The sequence below is a fragment of the Phaseolus vulgaris genome, chromosome 9 (assembly GCF_051622355.1).
Source record: "Phaseolus vulgaris cultivar YP4 chromosome 9, ASM5162235v1, whole genome shotgun sequence".
NCBI lineage: Eukaryota > Viridiplantae > Streptophyta > Magnoliopsida > Fabales > Fabaceae > Phaseolus > Phaseolus vulgaris.
Genome location: NC_143506.1, coordinates 31773524 through 31791632, shown reverse-complemented (window position 1 = coordinate 31791632; position 18109 = coordinate 31773524). Strand labels below are relative to the sequence as shown.

The 18109-nt window shown below is 29.1% G+C and overlaps 2 protein-coding genes across 3 annotated transcripts; both read left to right on the top strand.

The window, feature by feature from the left end:
* Positions 1–5745: 5745 nt before the first annotated feature.
* LOC137822485 (uncharacterized) lies at positions 5746–8712 on the top strand. 2 transcript variants are annotated; one of them, XM_068627382.2, is made up of 3 exons: positions 5746–6251; positions 6590–7981; positions 8310–8712. In XM_068627382.2, the coding sequence occupies exons 2-3, from the start codon at positions 6611–6613 to the stop codon at positions 8331–8333; spliced, it is 1395 nt and encodes a 464-aa protein (XP_068483483.2). In that variant the 5' UTR covers positions 5746–6251; positions 6590–6610; the 3' UTR covers positions 8334–8712. The 2 variants fall into 2 exon arrangements, with proteins under 2 accessions (XP_068483483.2, XP_090152055.1); XM_090295929.1 differs by having other exon boundaries at positions 5818–6251; positions 6557–7981.
* Positions 8713–13472: 4760 nt separating this feature from the next.
* Positions 13473–16863, top strand: LOC137820513 (uncharacterized). Its single transcript, XM_068624637.1, has 6 exons — positions 13473–13765; positions 14061–14345; positions 14438–14611; positions 14712–14818; positions 15222–15553; positions 15959–16863. The coding sequence occupies exons 1-6, from the start codon at positions 13616–13618 to the stop codon at positions 16513–16515; spliced, it is 1605 nt and encodes a 534-aa protein (XP_068480738.1). The 5' UTR covers positions 13473–13615; the 3' UTR covers positions 16516–16863.
* The last annotated feature ends 1246 nt before the right edge of the window (positions 16864–18109 follow it).

The window sequence follows — 18109 nt, the reverse complement described above, 5'->3', positions numbered from 1 at the left end:
CAAACCAAATCGAACAATAATGTTATTTCAAGCTTCAACACAATGAAATGTTTGAAAAAACTTTGAAAAACTCTCTGCGAAAACAAAATTAATGAATGAACATTCTACGATAGATAAAGTCCATCAATTAATATAACACATTATAAAATGTTTTTGAAAAAATGATATTGAGGATTACAAAGTTCAAACTATTCAAGAAGGATGCAATAAAAAGATTAGAAACTTGTTTAAAACCATAATTATTAGAACAAAGTAAGCAAATTGAGTAATATATACAAGAACACAAGAATTTAAACAAAACAAAAAAGCTTTTAAGAATTTAAATGGTTTTGAATTGTACTATTACTGTAAAAAAAAACAATAATTAAGAAATTTACATGAGAATGAAGTTGGTCGTTGGAGATGTAGAAAGGTGAAAGAAATGTGCAACACTGCAAGAGCTTCTACATGGCATTTCCTATTTTGTGGAAATAAACATTCTTGTTCAACGTTTGAAAAACCATATTTATCGCCTATCTTACAGCATCATCTCTTTTACTATCTTTTTTTTTTCATTATTGTAATATTAACTAGTTATGGACCTATACCATGTACAAGTAAATAAGTGAACTATGTTAAAAAAATAGCTACGAAAATATTTTAAAAGATATTAATATATTCCTTAAGATGTTAATTCTATATTTTGTTTCTTTATGTTCTTAAAGATGAGTAAATTTATCTCCTTGATAACATTATTTGCTCAACAACTACATTTTGTAAATTCATATATTAGTCTCTCAATTCTTTAATAATGTAAAGCCACTTAAAATTATTTTAAATGCTAATAATTTTTTTAATCTCTAAATTAGTATTTAATTTAATTAATATAACAACTAATGGGATTGTGAATTTTATATTAAATAATTTTATTAAAGTATATAGAGACGTTATGTATTTGATGTTAAACTTAAGAGTAAATTTAGGAAGAATTTAGTAGATAAATTACATAAACTCTGTATAGTTTAGTGGGAGTGAATTTATGGACTTAAATAACTAAAAATAATTTTATGTAGTCTTCTATTTCTTTAAAACAAAGGAAAATCATAAATATGAAAGAGAAATGGAGGAAGACTTTTCATGTACAAAATTTGAGTTTATTTGTTATAATTATAAGAAACAAGTGAAACACATTATCGCACTTGTTTGAGAAATTTAATCATGATATTTTATTTAAATGAGTTAAATTTTAATATTAATATTAATTTTTATTTTAATTATATTTATTTAATATATGATAATAAAATATTTAAATTGATTACTTATTATGCACCATATTATAATTATATTGCAATAAAAATAAAATAATTAATTCTTTTCACATTCAATTTGTCACTCACATGAATATGTAAAAGATGACTAAAGTAAGGTAACCAAATTTCCATTTAATAATAAAATCCTATGAGAAAATAACAGTTATTTCATGAGACTATTATCTTTTTCTTAAAGAATATGTATAGTAACTAGGATAATTTCCTAGCGAGTACATGGGCTTGTATACTATTTTTTTAAATAAAAAAAGTATTATTAAAATAAAAATAATTACTAAAATTTATATTGAAATTATAAGAAAATATATACATAAGGGGAAACATTATAGATTTAATGTTTTTATAATATTATAATTACATAATAAAAATATTTGCAGTTTTATATCAAAATAACTAGTCATGGTGGATAGTTTATTATCAATCTTAAAATTAATAAAGTTGACTATGTTTATAAGAATAAAAAAAAGTAAGAAATGTGTACAAAAATATTATAAAAAAAATCATATTAATAATTGTATTATAGAGTTATAGTTATAAATTATTATAAAAAAAATCTATACCTATATATAAAGGAGATTCTCTCTTAACTACTCTTAATTTTTTTTTCTATTTTATCCTTATATTAATATTTAATTTTATTATTGTATTATGGTCATTGTGTCATTTCTTATTCTCCTCTTAAGAGCTCTTAATTTTTTTTCCTATTTTATCCTTATATTAATATTTAATTTTATTATTGTATTATGGTCATTGTGTCATTTCTTATTCTCCTCTTAACTCTCTTAATTTGTTTTTTCATCTTATCTTTACTTAATAATTTATTGTATTAATTTATTTTGGTTATTTGGACATTTTATAATTTCAAAAATTAATAAAATAATTTTTTAATTTTTTAATTTATTTTATTTGTTTTGATTAATTAATTTTCTGTTTTAAAGATCTTTTTCTCTATTAAATAAAAAATTAAAGATATTTGTAATTAATATTTTGTAGACCACTTTAGCAGGAGAGTGGAGATTTGGTACGTTACTTTTATGATTTAAAAAGATATTCTCCACTACACATAACTCACGTATCCTACTTCCCACTTTCTCTCTCCTATATAGGTACCTACTTCCCACTTTCTCTCTCCACTACACATAACTCACGTATCCTACTTCCCACTTTCTCTCTCCTATATAGGTACCTACTTCCCACTTTCTCTCTCCACTACACATAACACATCCTTTTTTTTACCATACTTCTCACTTTCTTTTCTCTTTCCTTTTCATTTTCATGTAAAATCATACTTTCATTTCTTTGATTAATCTTGCACTTTTCATTGATTGTTTGTGAGTTTTTGGGGTTTTTTTTGCAGTGGCTTTGGATCAGTGATTGGGAAAATCTCGACAAACTATGGTGTTCTAGGAGCATCTCTCCAAGGTTTCACTAGTGCAGAAACATAAAACAAATGCGGCTATTTCGAATTTATAAATGCGGTTTTACAACCGCATTTGATCAACACGCAATTGTAAATCAAGAAATATAAATGCGGCTATATAGCCGCATTTATAAATACCATTTACAAGTGCGGTTATTTGCTTTAACCGCACTTGTATATGCCAAATCATTAAAAAAAAATTAAAAATTTTAAAACATCGTTAATCTTGTGTGAAGTCAACGTTGATGAAGAGTCACGGGAGCGAACAACGGTGGCGGCAGCAGAAGCAACGGCGGACAAGGAAGCAGCAACGGAGCAAACCAAAAAATCCACAAGAAACCACGAATACAATGAAAGAGTGCTCCGAGACCACCAATGCAAGGAAAAAAACATATATAAGAAAAACGAAAAACATTTATGCATATATTTGTGAAGATGAAGAGGAAGAAAGAGAGTTCAAAAACTTACATTGCACAAATGGAATGCAGATGCAGCAGAAGAACTCAGCAGTAGAATGCGGTTATTTGAATAACCGCATTCGTAAATCAAGCACTTTGATTTACAAGTGCGGTTATACAAATAACCGCATTCGTAAATCAAAATAATTTCAAAAATGCCACCGCGTTTTTTACGAAAGCGGGTAGCGCAAAAGCCGCACTAAATAAAGCGTATCATTTTCTTCTTTTTGCACTAGTGTTTATTTCTTTTCAAGAAACTATGCAGGTTTTTTGTCTAATGATTATGAAGGTTTTGTTGTGTCTAATGAGGGTCTAGCCTATACTTAAGACTGAAAAAGATATTGATGTAAGTTCTTTAGAAGAAGAATTTGTCGAAGACCTTCTTGAGCAACATAATGAGATTGAGTATATGTAATCTACTTTTGCAAATCAATGACATATGATCTTAACAACCTACTTTTGCGTTGTTCCCTTTTTGTTTTCTTCCTTTTTCTTCTTCTTTGGGCAATTCATTATCTACCATGAATTTGAATTATATGCATATATATTACGGTATGTAGATGTACACTACATTTCATTTCTTTCTTCTAGGAGAGAAGAATACTATGCAATTTTGAGAGAAAGTTGGTTAAGAAAGAGTCCTATTTCAATGGGTATCAAAAAAGTGCAACAAATCTAATACATATACCTCAAATTTTTATATCTTAATTATAAAGCATTAAAGTTAAATACATATTAATTATTGTTTTTATGATCATTTAATATCTGTTGTGATTTTCTTCTGCCTATCATAATTCTTTGGTGTTGTGACCGTCTTTGTAATTTGATAACATAGAACCTGTGTTTTCTCAATATTGCACTACATTATAATTCAAACCTTTTTAACTTTTTTGCTTTGCTTTATATTAAAAAATGGAAAGTGATAACTTCTCATAATCTAATTTCACCTCCGCAATCATAGAATAATGTTTTTTCATCATTACTCTAATTCAAAATTGAACAGTAAAATTAGTATGTAAAATGTTTCAATTTTTTATTTTATGCATTATCTTATTTTGGTTTATATTTTTATTTTATTTTATGCATTATCTTATTTTGGTTTATAAAAAAAAATGGAAAGTGATAACTTCTCATACTCTAATTTCACGTCCGCAATCATAGAATAATGTTTTTTCATCATTACTCTAATTCAAATTTGAACAGTAAAATTAGTATGTAAAATGTTTCAATTTTTTATTTTATGCATTATCTTATTTTGGTTTATATTTTTTTTATTTTATGCATTATCTTATTTTGGTTTATATTTTTATTTATGAAGTTCTGATTTTTTTTTATGTTGTGGAACATAATTTAATGGGAGGTCTTTTAAAATTATTGTGTAAACCATAATAAACATAATTTTACTAAATTTAATGAGTTTTAATAATATTCAATCAATATGCATTTAAAAAAAATATTTTTTATGACATAATTTTCACAATCTATATTAAAAAAAAATAGTATATATATATATAATCGTTTATATATTTGATTTAAAAATTTAAATATTACTATAATCACTAAAATAATGTATTAATTAAGACCTAAGTTTCTTTTAGTTTGAAATACTAATTAAAATCAAACTTCTATAGATTTGATGAATAGTTAAATCAATAAAAATAAAAAATATTGATACATAATAATAATAACATTAATAAGAAAAATAAAAAACAGAATAATTATAAAATAAAATATTAGATACATAATAATAAAAATAAAATATAAATATACATTAAAAAAAAATAAAAAATGCAAGTACACAGACGCGTTTATATAATAATAATAATAAAATATTGTTAATAAATAAAAAGTATTAGTATTATTAAACAAAAATAATAAATATTTTTTGTTTTCCTTTTATTTTTATGTTTTCAATTACTTCTTTTCAATAAAACAATTTCCTGTTCTTTCGGTTTCAACTCCCACTATTTTTTTTTTCTCAATCAAACCAAATATAAAAAGAGAAGTAACGCCAAGAACGCTGGAAGATTCCGAAAAAATCAGAATCCATTTCCCACTCACTACAAGGAAATGAAAAATGATTAATTATCAATGAAGTATAAATGTAATGTTAAAAAGAAATGAAAAACACGTAATGTTTTTAAAACAAAATGGAAGATTTTGATAGAATTTTAAAAAACAGTGAAATTTTAGTATAATTTAAGAAAATATAATGTATTTCAGAATTAGAATTTTGGTTTTGTTTTTCATAGTTCTGAAATTATTATTATTTAATTCAAACTTTAAATCTCTTAATTACTTATAATAAATAAACTATTAAAATATATTTTTATTAATATTTTTTTACTTAAAAGGTAAATTTTTAAGTGTGAAATATATTATAATATTATAACATTCATATCATTAATAAATTAATATAAAATTTTAATCTACATTATAAGTAACCACGGAAAAAATAACAATAATCAATTTTAATAATTTTTTTACTATAAATATAATTTAAAGTTTAAACTATGAATAAATATAATAATAAATATTAGTAGGCAGTGAAACAAAGCACTGGGAGAAGCTTCGTAAACCTTGACTTTGTCTTATGCGCGTATCTGGAAACAGAAAGCCACACTCTGTCCTTTTTCTGCTGTGCGCGTGACTCAGTGCAACTCGTGCACGTATAACAAAACCCAACACAAAAACCTCGCTTTTTTACTTTTTGTGACGATTGTGCACACACTGAGTGAGAGGGTCTTCCAAATTTCTGACCCAATTCTGCATCAGATTCTTTGCGAGATTTTCATGTGTGTCCCATTTCATTGGAAAGTCCATAAATTCTCCGTGTGGTGTTATGTCTTTGTTCTTGTTTGAAAAGTGTATACAGTTTTACACTCCAATTCTCCCCTTTCTAAGCAAACCAATCATCTTCTTCATGTGTTTCTGAAGTTTTTCACCTTCCTTTTGTTTCGGACCAAAACACCCTTTTACTACAAGATCCCGTTCGCGCTTACTCTCTTCTGTCTCACAATCTGATTCCTGAATTTTGGTTCGGTTGAGATTCTGTTGTGGTAACTGGTAAGTGGTTGCTTTCTGTCATCGATTTGTTCTTTGTTGTGATATATATTTTAATTGATCTTCTTCTTCTTTGTATGTAATAGTGCTGGAATTTGGCAAATAGTATTTTATTTAAGGCTCGAAATTTCGATTATTGTTCTGTTTCTGAGACACGGCACGTGGAGTATTAGAATTTCAAAACTAGCTTTCTTCATTTTCTTGGGTTTTGAAATTGATCTTTTAATGACAATTGCCTTAGATGCATTGATTGAAGAAAAAATAACAATCTTTTCCACCTATCATTCTTTGATGATTGTTAATTGAAGGGTGGTTGTGCTGTACTTGATAATTGGTGATAGGTTCAATAAGCAGGTTTTGGAATGGCAGAAAGCATAAGGTATTCTGCGATATCTCGTACTAAAAGTGAACAAACGGCAATGAAGGAGACACTTCGTGCCCAGCAGCAACTTCTGGAAAAGCTATATGCTGAGTTGGATGAGGAAAGAGAAGCTTCAGCTACTGCAACGAGTGAAGCACTGGACATGATACTGCGTTTGCAGGGAGAGAAGGCTGTGGTGAAGATGGAGGCAAGTCACTACAAGAGGGTGGCAGAAGAGAAGATAGGCCATGCTGAGGCCTCTCTCGAGGCTTTTGAGGAACTTATGTATCAGAAGGAAATGTTAATTGTGTCTCTCGAATTTCAAGTCCAGGCTTACAGACACAAACTCTTGAGCTTGGGATGTGAGCTTAGTGTTAATGAGTTTGAGTTCCAAGAAGATCTGTTTCCGAATAGAAGTGATAAAAGAAATGGAGAAAATGGGGGTCAGAGTAGCACTGTTAGAAGGCTACATTCAATGCCCACACTTCAGTTGCTGAATTCCCTGAGAGCTGCTACCATGGAAAGATCACCTAGTCCAGTTCTTGATGTGATTCCTAAGATAATAGTGGAGGAGAATACTGGCAAGGAAGTAGCTCAACCTAGCTTGGATTTGACAAGAAAGACTGTTGACTTTTCATGTGGCAGTGGAAATCTGGATTCTTATTTTAACCAGATAAAGGAGTTGAATGAACAAGTGAAGGTCATTTCAGATTGTGCTGAAGGAGAAAAGAGTGCAAATTTGAGTAGTAGAAGAAGGAGGTCCTCTTCAATTGTATCGCAGGCTAGCATTGACAGGTTGCTCTCTAATAACATTGAAGTGAGTCAAGGTGAAAGTACCCATAATGGAGGAGTTGATAATGATTCTCCTTGCTTGCATAATGTCCATGATGTGTTTGAAGTCCCACAAACTAGTAAAAAGCATGAAGACAGTGAACACCTGGGAAAAAAGGTTAAGAAATGGAATTTGGATGCAGAGAAGAGATTAACAAAACCAGATTCTGAGGAAATGGTTGAAAGACCTGTTAAACTTGGCGCAGAAAAGAAAAAGAGTATGTTTAAAGTGCATAGTGAAATCAAAACTCCTTGTCCTACAGTTATGATGATGACTGTCAGTGAGCATAAAAAAGAAGGGATGAGCGAGGTTTGCAATTCTCAATCAGGGTTTCATAAGCTGAAACAGAGAATTGAGAGGCTTGAGAGGGGGAGAGTTAGTGCGAAGCAAGAGATTACCCATGAAAGGAATGGGGAAGAACAGTTGAGGCTGTTAAATGACATACAAAGTCAACTCCAAACAATACAATCAGAGATAAGAGGCTTGAAAACCAAAAAAGCTGCTCCTAAGGACGATGTATCTTTGGTTTCTCTCCAAGAGGTAGATATAATTTCGTGCTTTTTCCCTTGACTTTTGAAAGGAACAAAAATGGTGGGTGTTTGCCTGAGTTTTTCTTTGATTCTCTGTGGTGTACACTCTACCTTTGTATTACTATTAGCCTTATCTCTATTGTTAATCTTAATAATATTTGAAATTTTGTTTCTCTTTCAATCTCTGAATATGGTACGCATGAATTTTATATGGTATCAGATATTGTTTGTACATTAGTGTGATTGTGATGATCATGGGGTACTGTTGATGAAGCTTTGAATTATTTGTGCTCTTAAACTTCAAATAAGAACTAATGATAGTAAATTTCTATGAACAGGCAATGTTGCACTTTTGGCTTTGAAGAAGTACCTGCAGAATGACCATCTTAGACGATCAATCAACTCACTGCATTACATGTACATACGGTTTGTATACACAGGAATTTTTTTGAGGGGTAGTGGAGTTGTTACAAGAAGATAGAATTAGATCCTCTGATTTGAATTGTTACCAACAGATGTGATATACACTAGTATGAACACAAATTGAAAGTTTGTTTCCCTTGTCTTCTTTCTTCTTGAGATTGAGATTTTGGCAATCATAGCTATTAGATTGAAAACTTTCTATAGTGCAAAAATGATACTGTATGATCAGTGTTATATGGAAGTAGATGTAAATGAATGCCCTTAATTACTCTGTTTGTGTATGTTTATCAAGGAAGGGAATGTTTATGGCATTTCTCACTTCAGTTTCACCCTTTTGTTAAATATTAACAAGTTTGATTATGATAGTTAATTCAGTTTTTAAAAGACTATTTTAAGTACTGAATAAGTAAGAAGTCCTACAATTAGACCATGTTATTAAAATATATTTTTAAAAATCAATTTGACCAAAAATTAAAGATTATTTTATCATTAGATTATAATCTCTAAATTAAAGTTGTTACACAATTTTAAATTAGATTTTTTATTTTTTAAAAGAAAAACTTAAATCACAGCATGTCACGCCCTTGAAATAAAATGATGATATTCTTGAGATATATATAAATCACAGTTCATTTTAATGGCTGAAAAGCTTTCCAATTACCAATAAAAGAAGGCTAAATAATTTGAGTTTTAATCAACCAAGAAGCTCATCATTTTCTTTTCCTTTTCAATAGATTAACATCATCACTATTGAAGAATTTATTACAATCTTCTAATAAACTACTTGGTGAACCCGATGCACAAATTTTTCTTTAATAATTTGAAAAAATTGATTGATTTATTTTTAAATCATAGCAAATAATACATGCCTTTTTTTCAGATATGATCTTAATTGTTTGGTTAATATATAATTCCTTTTACGAGATATCACTTAAGATAGTTTAGGTGACCATCTTTTTTTATAATTTTTTTCTTGGTTTTAATTGAGTTAAATAATGTATATGGATGCATTTTAATGGAGTATTATGTAAAATGAAATATGAGGAATGAGATTCAGAATCTTGAGGTATCACGTTAGTGACTAAAACTAGTTTAATGGTCAAAGTTTGAATTAAAATAAGTACCAATTTATTAATAAAAATTCGAAATAAAAAATTTGTACAAAAAATTATGACCTTATATGGAGTGAAAGTCGAATAGCATCTATTAGTAAAGGTGGTCTTATTTGGCTTATAATTGTGCAATATTGATGTGAATTGGCTTGTATGATAAGAACATTCATTGCGTAAAAGTTCTAGTTTTTTTCAAAGATTTTTCTTGACTTTTTTTCTATTTTAGGATTAGGTTGCATATTGATGCAAAAACCACTCATTGTTGCATATGCTTCAAGATAATTACGTTCATATGAAGCAAACTATCTAATGTAATTTGAAACTAGTTGTGGTCTTTGCACTTAAAAATTAAAGAAACTAACATATGCAATAAAAGAGATGATTGAAAATTCTCAAAGATTATAATTTTGGGTTGTTTTATCATTTTGGAAAAGTTAAAATGGGGCTAAGAAAAAAATCACCTCACATATGTACCATGGAAGTCAAAGAATGGTAGCAAATACAAAAATTTAGGGATCTTAATTTGACAATAAAAGTTCGACCTGAAAAGTTCATATTTGGATATATTGAAAATTATCAATGATTTCCTTAATTATGAAGTGGAAGTGGGATAGAATTTTAAGAAATTTTGAGTGTAGTCTACCAAGATCTAAGTATAATTGTGACATATTATGTGTGGTTATAGATTCATAAACGAATACCATTTATTTTTCTTCAATCAACATGAGATGCAAATTGGAGAAACTTGTATAGTTGTATATCAAAGAAATTGTTTTGCTACATGAAATTTCTACAAGCACTATGTTAAATGGAGAAACATGAATTATTTCAAAATTTTGGAAAAGTTTTAAAACTAAGCTAAAGTTTGACTCAAATTACTATCCACAAATTAACAGGCAAATAAAAAGATCAATGCAATCATTGGAAGTTTTACTACGAGCATATGTTATCGAACAACAAAGGGTATAAGACGAGTGCTTACCTTTGGTCAAATTCACATAAAAAAATAACTTTCACATCAACATTGGATTGTTACCATACGAGACATTATATGAAGGAAAATGAAAAACATTGTTATAGTGGTACACTATTTATACTTAAGAGCGTAAAAACTTAGACACTACGATTCAATTGTGACTTGTCCAACCTAACATACATCACTAGACAATTGATGTCACTTTCAGCAATCTCCCCCATCAACAATTGTCCCACTAAGAATTGAACTCTTCGATTGTGACTTAGCCCACCTGGCCTACGCCACAAGACAATTGTGCAACCTGCAACAATGTCCCCTTAAACAATTGTTCCATTGGAAATCGAACTTGTGACATTGATTCTAATACCTATTTTTGGATCAAACACTTACTATAAGGTTAAAAGTTATAACTGATAGTCAAAACACAATTCTTTCTACTTAAGAGCACAACAGTACAAGTGTCACGATTCAATTGTGACTTGACCCACCTAGTATATGTCATTGAACAATTGATGTCACTTGTAATAGGAAACTCTACGTGGAAACCTAAAGAAAGAAAAACAAGAAATGTAACCTTATCTTTTTAAAACCTTCAAAAGCAAAATTCCTAAAAGGCAAAACACTTGTAACACCCTATTTTTACAATAAATTATAGGTAATAATTTTAATTATTAATTTAATGTGTAACTTACTTTGTAAAATCAACTTTACTTCCCTCATGTAAGTAAAAAAATTATGGAAAATTTAAATTTGTTTATATGAAAATAATATTTCAAATATACAAAATATAAATTTAATATAATTATGCTAAAAGGGAAAAATAAAAATACTAACCTTATAAAAAGTTGTTAATTGGTGGACCAAGATTTTAGATACACCAAAGCAAAGAAAAGAAGAGATTTTCTTTTACATTAAATTTGTATCATTTCAATTCATGATAGAAATTAAAAAAAAAACTCTTGGTCAAACAAATCCAATTACATATCAACAACATTGAAATAATTACAATTAGAATAGTAGAAAACCAAATCTCAGCTAAGGAACTCAGAATCAAACTAGAAAATAAGAAAGCTAATGCAAAAGCAATAAAGTGCATAAAGTTATTGCATTATTGGAAAGTAAAGAGAAAGTAGAGAAGAATGAACCAATTGAAAGATGAAGTGGATTAATTGAATTAAGAGTGCTTAAACTTTGTAAATTACATAAAGTAAAAATGCTTTTGAATTTCTTTTTAAAGAGCAAGAAAGTAGAGAGAAAATAGAATTCTAGGAATCAAGTAAAATGTAAAAAATGAAAAATGACTTAAAGTGTACAAAGTAATGTTCAAAGTCCTAAGGTAAATGATGATATTTTTCCGAATCTGAAAAATTTTACTTAGCGAATTTGAATTCACTAAGCATAATTTTATCATACATATATATCTCACTTTTTTTTTTATAAAAGGTGTTATGTGATCTCATTTAAAAAAATATGTTTTTGTACTCAATTAATACATATTAAAAAAAAAATCTTATGTTCATAAAAATTTGATAATATTTCACATTAATCTAAATACATAACATGAAGTAGCTAGATTAAATCTAACAAAACTTCGTATATACCTCAAAACAAAATGAAATAATTGTAAATAAAAAATTTATGAAAATATAAGATAATACTTAATGCATTACATTAATAAAATAAAAAATAATTAATATTTCAAAACTATTCGACTACCATTCAATATTCAATAAAGCAATTAATACCACATTAATGGTTGTATTAAATTTCCAAGAAAAAAAATTAAAATTCATTTATCAATCAAATGTACAGCAATTACAATTTGTAGGGTACATACATACCAACAATTTAAAATGCATTAATTTTGTCAAAAAAATTTGTACAAAGTCTTTTGTTACAGTAAAAAATCAAATATAACAACAAAGACAAAACTGTCAAACAAATTCATTGAAACAAAAATAAAATACTTGTAAATAAAAAATTCTTTAAAATTTAAGTTGATACTTGATGTATTACACTATTGAAATAAAAAAAAATGAATATTTCAAAACACTTCAACTACCATTTAAAATAAATCAATTAATACTACATTAGTTGTTGTATTAAATTTCTAAGAGAAAATTAAGATTTATTCATCAGTCAAATGTACAAAAAATTACAGTCCCTAAGTTACATATAAGTTCAACAATAACATAAAATACATTAATTTCATTAAAAAATTGAACAATCTTTTTTTTTTACAAAATCAAAAATCAAATATATAATTAATCTCCACCCAATCTAAATATCTATCTTAATATTCAACTCACCTTTTATTATAGCCAACAATATTCATTTCACTAAATAAATAGAAATAGAAATTCTCATATAATACTCAATATCAATATCTTCCCTATCATATACATGGTATCTTTTGTAGGAGTGAGAATCCTTATCCAAAAGTAAAAGTTAACCTTTTTCAATGAAAAAAATAATAATAAGCATTAATTGAATTATCTAAGAAGCATAATATATTAAATTCAAGTCACAATGTTTTTATAAAATTCATTAATTATTAATGATCAATGAATTAAAATTTATAGTTTAACAATAATTGTCATTTAATATTTTTATAGCATGATTAATTCTTATATAATGTTATTAATTTTAAAACATAATAAATATTAAATGATCATTTTAAAAAATTATTCCTTAACCAAAATATGAATATTTTTCTTCAAAAATAATATTTTTAGAAATTTTCTCGATATATATTTTTTTTGTTTATATATAAATTAAATTTTAATATTTTAAAAAACTAATTAAATTATCAATGTCTAATTTTTTACATCACAATATTAGTTATTAGTAATGTATTATAGATTTGTAATATTTTTCTATATTTAAAAATACATATAAATTTTAATTATAATATGATGATTCATATATTTAAAAAATTTATGTTTTGTAAAACTAATTTAAATAGAAAAGGAAATAAATATTACGTGGATATAGACACCATTTTCTTCCTCAACGAACAAGCATTTGGAAGGGGAAGCCCAGCCCAGCCCATCGCTACTCTTCCTTTGCAATTAGGGTTTCCGGCATCTCCAACACCTTCTTCTCCGTCTTCGATTTCAATTCAGTAGTGTTAATGGTTCAGCTCATGAAGAATTCTGGGAAGCCCGAATCGATTTCGTGTGGTGATGGGAAGAACAAGAACCATGTGAAGTTGGAGATCGTGGAGGACCCACTGGAAGAAGAGCATGGCCCCTTCAACAAGCGTCACAAACCCTCGTCTCAGGTATTTTCTAACCTATTTATCTAACTATCTATCACCCTTTCAATCGCTAGATCGCGTTTTTAGTGATCTAACTTGCTTTCAAAAGATTTTTTTATTTGTTTGTTTGTTTGTTCTCTCGTGTTAAAATCCCTCTTTTGTGCTGCCAATTGCTATTCGCGAGACTCAGAAGCTGCATTAATTTACATGTCATCTGAATTGCCTAACTGTAATTTTCCTCAAATCAGAGATCAAGCGCTTTGTTATGTTTACATGGAGAGGTTGAAATTTTGTGTTGTTTGTCTGACCAATCATGTAGCAATGGAGTGCTTCCAGCGATGCTTCTGTCAGTTCTCCTTCCAATCTAAATATTCTCGACGAGCCGAGCCCTTTGGGTTTGCGCCTGAGAAAGAGCCCTTCTCTGTTGGATTTGATTCAGATGAAGCTTTCTCAGGGAACTGTGCAGCAAGACGAAAATTTAAGCCCTGGAGTCAAAAGGGAGAGCAGGGCTGCTACTGCTGCTGCTTCTGCTGCTTCTGCAGCTGCTGACAAGCTTAAAGCTTCAAATTTTCCGGCTTTGCTTCTGAGGATTGGTTCGTGGGAGGTATGTTTGAGATTCGTTGTGTCGCTGTTATGTTTAGGAACTGGATTTTTGTTGATCGACTTTGACTGGCTGAAGGTTCTATTTTTTGGCAGTATAAATCGAGATATGAAGGTGACTTGGTGGCAAAGTGTTACTTTGCTAAACATAAACTTGTCTGGGAAGTTCTTGAAGGTGGTCTAAAGAGTAAAATAGAAATTCAATGGTCAGATATCGCTGCACTTAAGGCACATTGTCCTGATGATGGGCCTAGTACATTGACTGTTGTGGTAATTTATTTCTTTTAGCTGCTCGAATAGTTCTTTATGAAGCATATGTCTATATGTATGGACTAGAGTTAAGTGTATGGTGTTTTAATTTGTTTCTCAGCTTGCTAGACAGCCTCTTTACTTCCGGGAAACTAATCCTCAGCCTAGAAAGCATACACTATGGCAGGCTACGGCGGATTTTACTGATGGACAGTCTAGCAAACATAGGTATATTCTTTCACTGTTTTCTTCTGATATGTGGATGTGGGTTCAGCTTTTGGCCTTTGAAAAGCTTGATGGTTTTATTCATTTATCATAAATTGTGATGAAACATATAGCATTTCAATAAATATATTCTTAACATTTGCTGCTGGGAAATTTGAGAAGGCATTACATTATAGTGTGAAGTGTACTCAAGTAATTGAGCAAGTGAGGTCAAGTGCCTGTTTTGTATTTTGTTGAATCCAGAGTACTCATTATGTATATTTTGGAGCATTTTTAATCTTTTAACTTGATTTATTTTTTGGAGCAGGGAATGATGTTAAGTTTGGCAGAAATTTAATTCTCGGTGAAGTTTTAATGTTTTTAGGATCTTATGATGTCTGAAAATATGATATTGTGGTTTTTGTAGGCTGCACTTTTTGCAATGTCCACAAGGGCTGTTGACGAAACATTTTGAAAAACTTATCCAGTGTGACATGCGCCTTAATTTCTTAAGTCAACAGCCAGAGATAATTTTGGAGTCACCACATTTTGACCAACAACCTGCTGCTTTTGAGGACCCGGACAATTCAAAAGATCTTGATCAGAATCAAGTCAGTGGTAAAGGATCCTCCACATCTTGTTTTCAAGACAGTGGATCACCTGTGGCATCCATGTCATCATCATTTAAGATTGAACACAATGATCCACCTGGAATCACGATGGATAGTCTCCCGCAAGATGCATCCTCACCCAGTTCAGGTATTAATATAAGAACTAAGCTCACTCTGCCTTCTGTTTCAGACCCACCCACTTTCCCCCAAAAAAGTAAAAATAAAAAGAAAACAGATGTTTTAATAAAGATGAAAGGGCACACTTCCATACAAAGGTTACTAATGTGCTGTTCACATTGGGGTGCATCCCGGAATATTCGGCATTGGTTTTCCATTTCTGTCTCTCCCTAGTATTCCAATCGAATATGATGAGAATTTCCTGAACATGAATTCTGTCTCTATAGTTGAATTTGATTGATTAGTCATTTCTGTTGTTTATTTGGCAGTCCATGTTTTTTCATTTTTAGATATTAATTAATGTATTTGTCAATCTCATGATTTTTCTGGTGCTCTTTGGCTTAATTGTTTTAATTGTTTCCATTTTGCGTACAAGTCATGGACTGTAGTTCAATTGAAGGGAGTACAAGCTCCGAAACTGATTCCAAGGGCCCAAGAAGTAGGGATCAGATAAACCTTCCTGGACTGCGACCTTCTATGTCTGTTAGTGATTTTATTGGTCAAATTGAACTTTGTCTGTCAGAGCAAATAACCTCTGGGAATCCACCGTTCTCTGATGGAGGAACAGAGTATAAGGAGATCCTGGAAGATATTGCACAACATCTTCTTAATGATAATCAGGCTGCAGCAACTTCTGATGAAAAATCACTCATGTCAAGGGTTAATTCTCTCTGCTGTCTTCTGCAGAAAGACCCTGTAACAGTGCAGAATTCTCATTTTGCTGAAGATAGTACTGTTGAAGGACCTGATGAAGGAAAAGATGTCAAACCTGCCGAGGAGGAATTAAGGGATGTTTCTGGTGGCAAGCAAGCACTAGGCATGTCTAGGAAAGACTCGTTTAGTGATTTGCTTCTCCACCTTCCTAGAATCACATCTCTTCCAAAGTTCTTGTTTAACATATCAGAAGAGGATGGCGACAGTCATGCCAGTTAGTTGTTCTCTTATTCGGACTTTCAAAATTGGCAAGTACGGAGCTACCTAGCAGTGATTAGCTGCATAGGGAGTATGTCGTGTCTTTGTTGTAGACAGTGCAGGTTTAATTTCTACCCTGGGAACCACTTGGATTTGGAAAAGTTGTTTTAATGAAGAATCCAAGTAGTGCCCATGTAAAAAATTGTCAAGTAGATGTATTAGCTCTGTATTTGTTTTTAAAAGTTCTATTTCTGGGTGTTATGCACAGTTGTCTACTTGTAAGTAAAATCATGTGTTGCCCCTTGAATCAGCTATTATTTATGGATGCTATTCGTCTCTTTCCATGGAATACAGTTAAGCTTCAGCTCATACTATCGTACTGCCAATCTCAGTCTGTAAATACAAAATAGGAGTGTCTCATTATTCACCATTCTCTAGAGTTTCTGGCTTTACAAATTCTTTACCTTAGTTTTGTGATTATTTTGCCCAAACGGATAGTGGAAAATTGATTGAACATTAAAACGAATGATTTGTTTCAGCTGGGACTTTGAACCGAAGGATTAATAGCTTGTTTACCCTAGGGCAGATTCTCTAAACATAAAATAAGTATTTCAGTGATTAGTATATTTTTAAATCACTATATTTAGAAGCAGGTAGAATTTGCTTATTTAAAAAGGCAAAGTATTATATAATTTTAAATTAAGTATATTTGATAAGTACAAAGAAATAAAAAATTGTTCACTTTATTAAAAAAAAACCTTTTAAAAATAAGCCCAGCAAATTGGCCTAAAATTGTGGGACTAAATAAACAGGACTGCCATTAGGTTTATTTTAATTAGTTGGAATCAATCTGATTGTTCCGAAAACTAAAATTAAAATAATTAGTTTATTCAGATTTAACTTAAATTTATTTAAGGTGAACGAAACAAATCAATTGGTTCATACATTTGATATGTAATTTACAAATCTATTTGAAAAAAAAAATTATTATATTTGTTTCTATAATTGTTGTAAGCTGTTTAGTTGATGTATGTTTCATCATTGTATAAACGTATTTAACCCTTTTAGTGAAGAATTATGTGTTAATTTCAGATAAATTGATGTATCTTTTTAAACAAATGGGGTGTTTGCATGTAATTGAATTACTTGATTCAAAATCATCCTATTAATAATTAAGTTGTTTCTATTTAAATTTTATTTTTTTAAATATTAATCAATTTAGAAAATCATATTTTTTATTTCAAATTTATTGAAAATGAAAGAGATAATTTTTTTTTGTCGAAAGAGACCTAATATTTAAGACACCCGTTTGTTTGATTAAATGACACTCACTGTAAAGAACATTTGCTAGACATCACTAAAAAAATATTAAATAATGAGTCTAACCATTTAAAAGAGAACTTTAAAAATCTCAGTTTAAATTTTGAAAAGAAAGAAAAAGAAAAAAAAAACCTTCGAATTTAAAAAATAAAAAAGTTTTAGAAAAAAATTCTTTAAAGATTAGAAGACCTAATCTTGAAAAATAATATGAGAAAAGTTCAGTCCTCTACTAATGATAGACAAAAGAGATTAATTATATTATTAGAATCATCTTGAAAAACCTTAAACTAAAGAG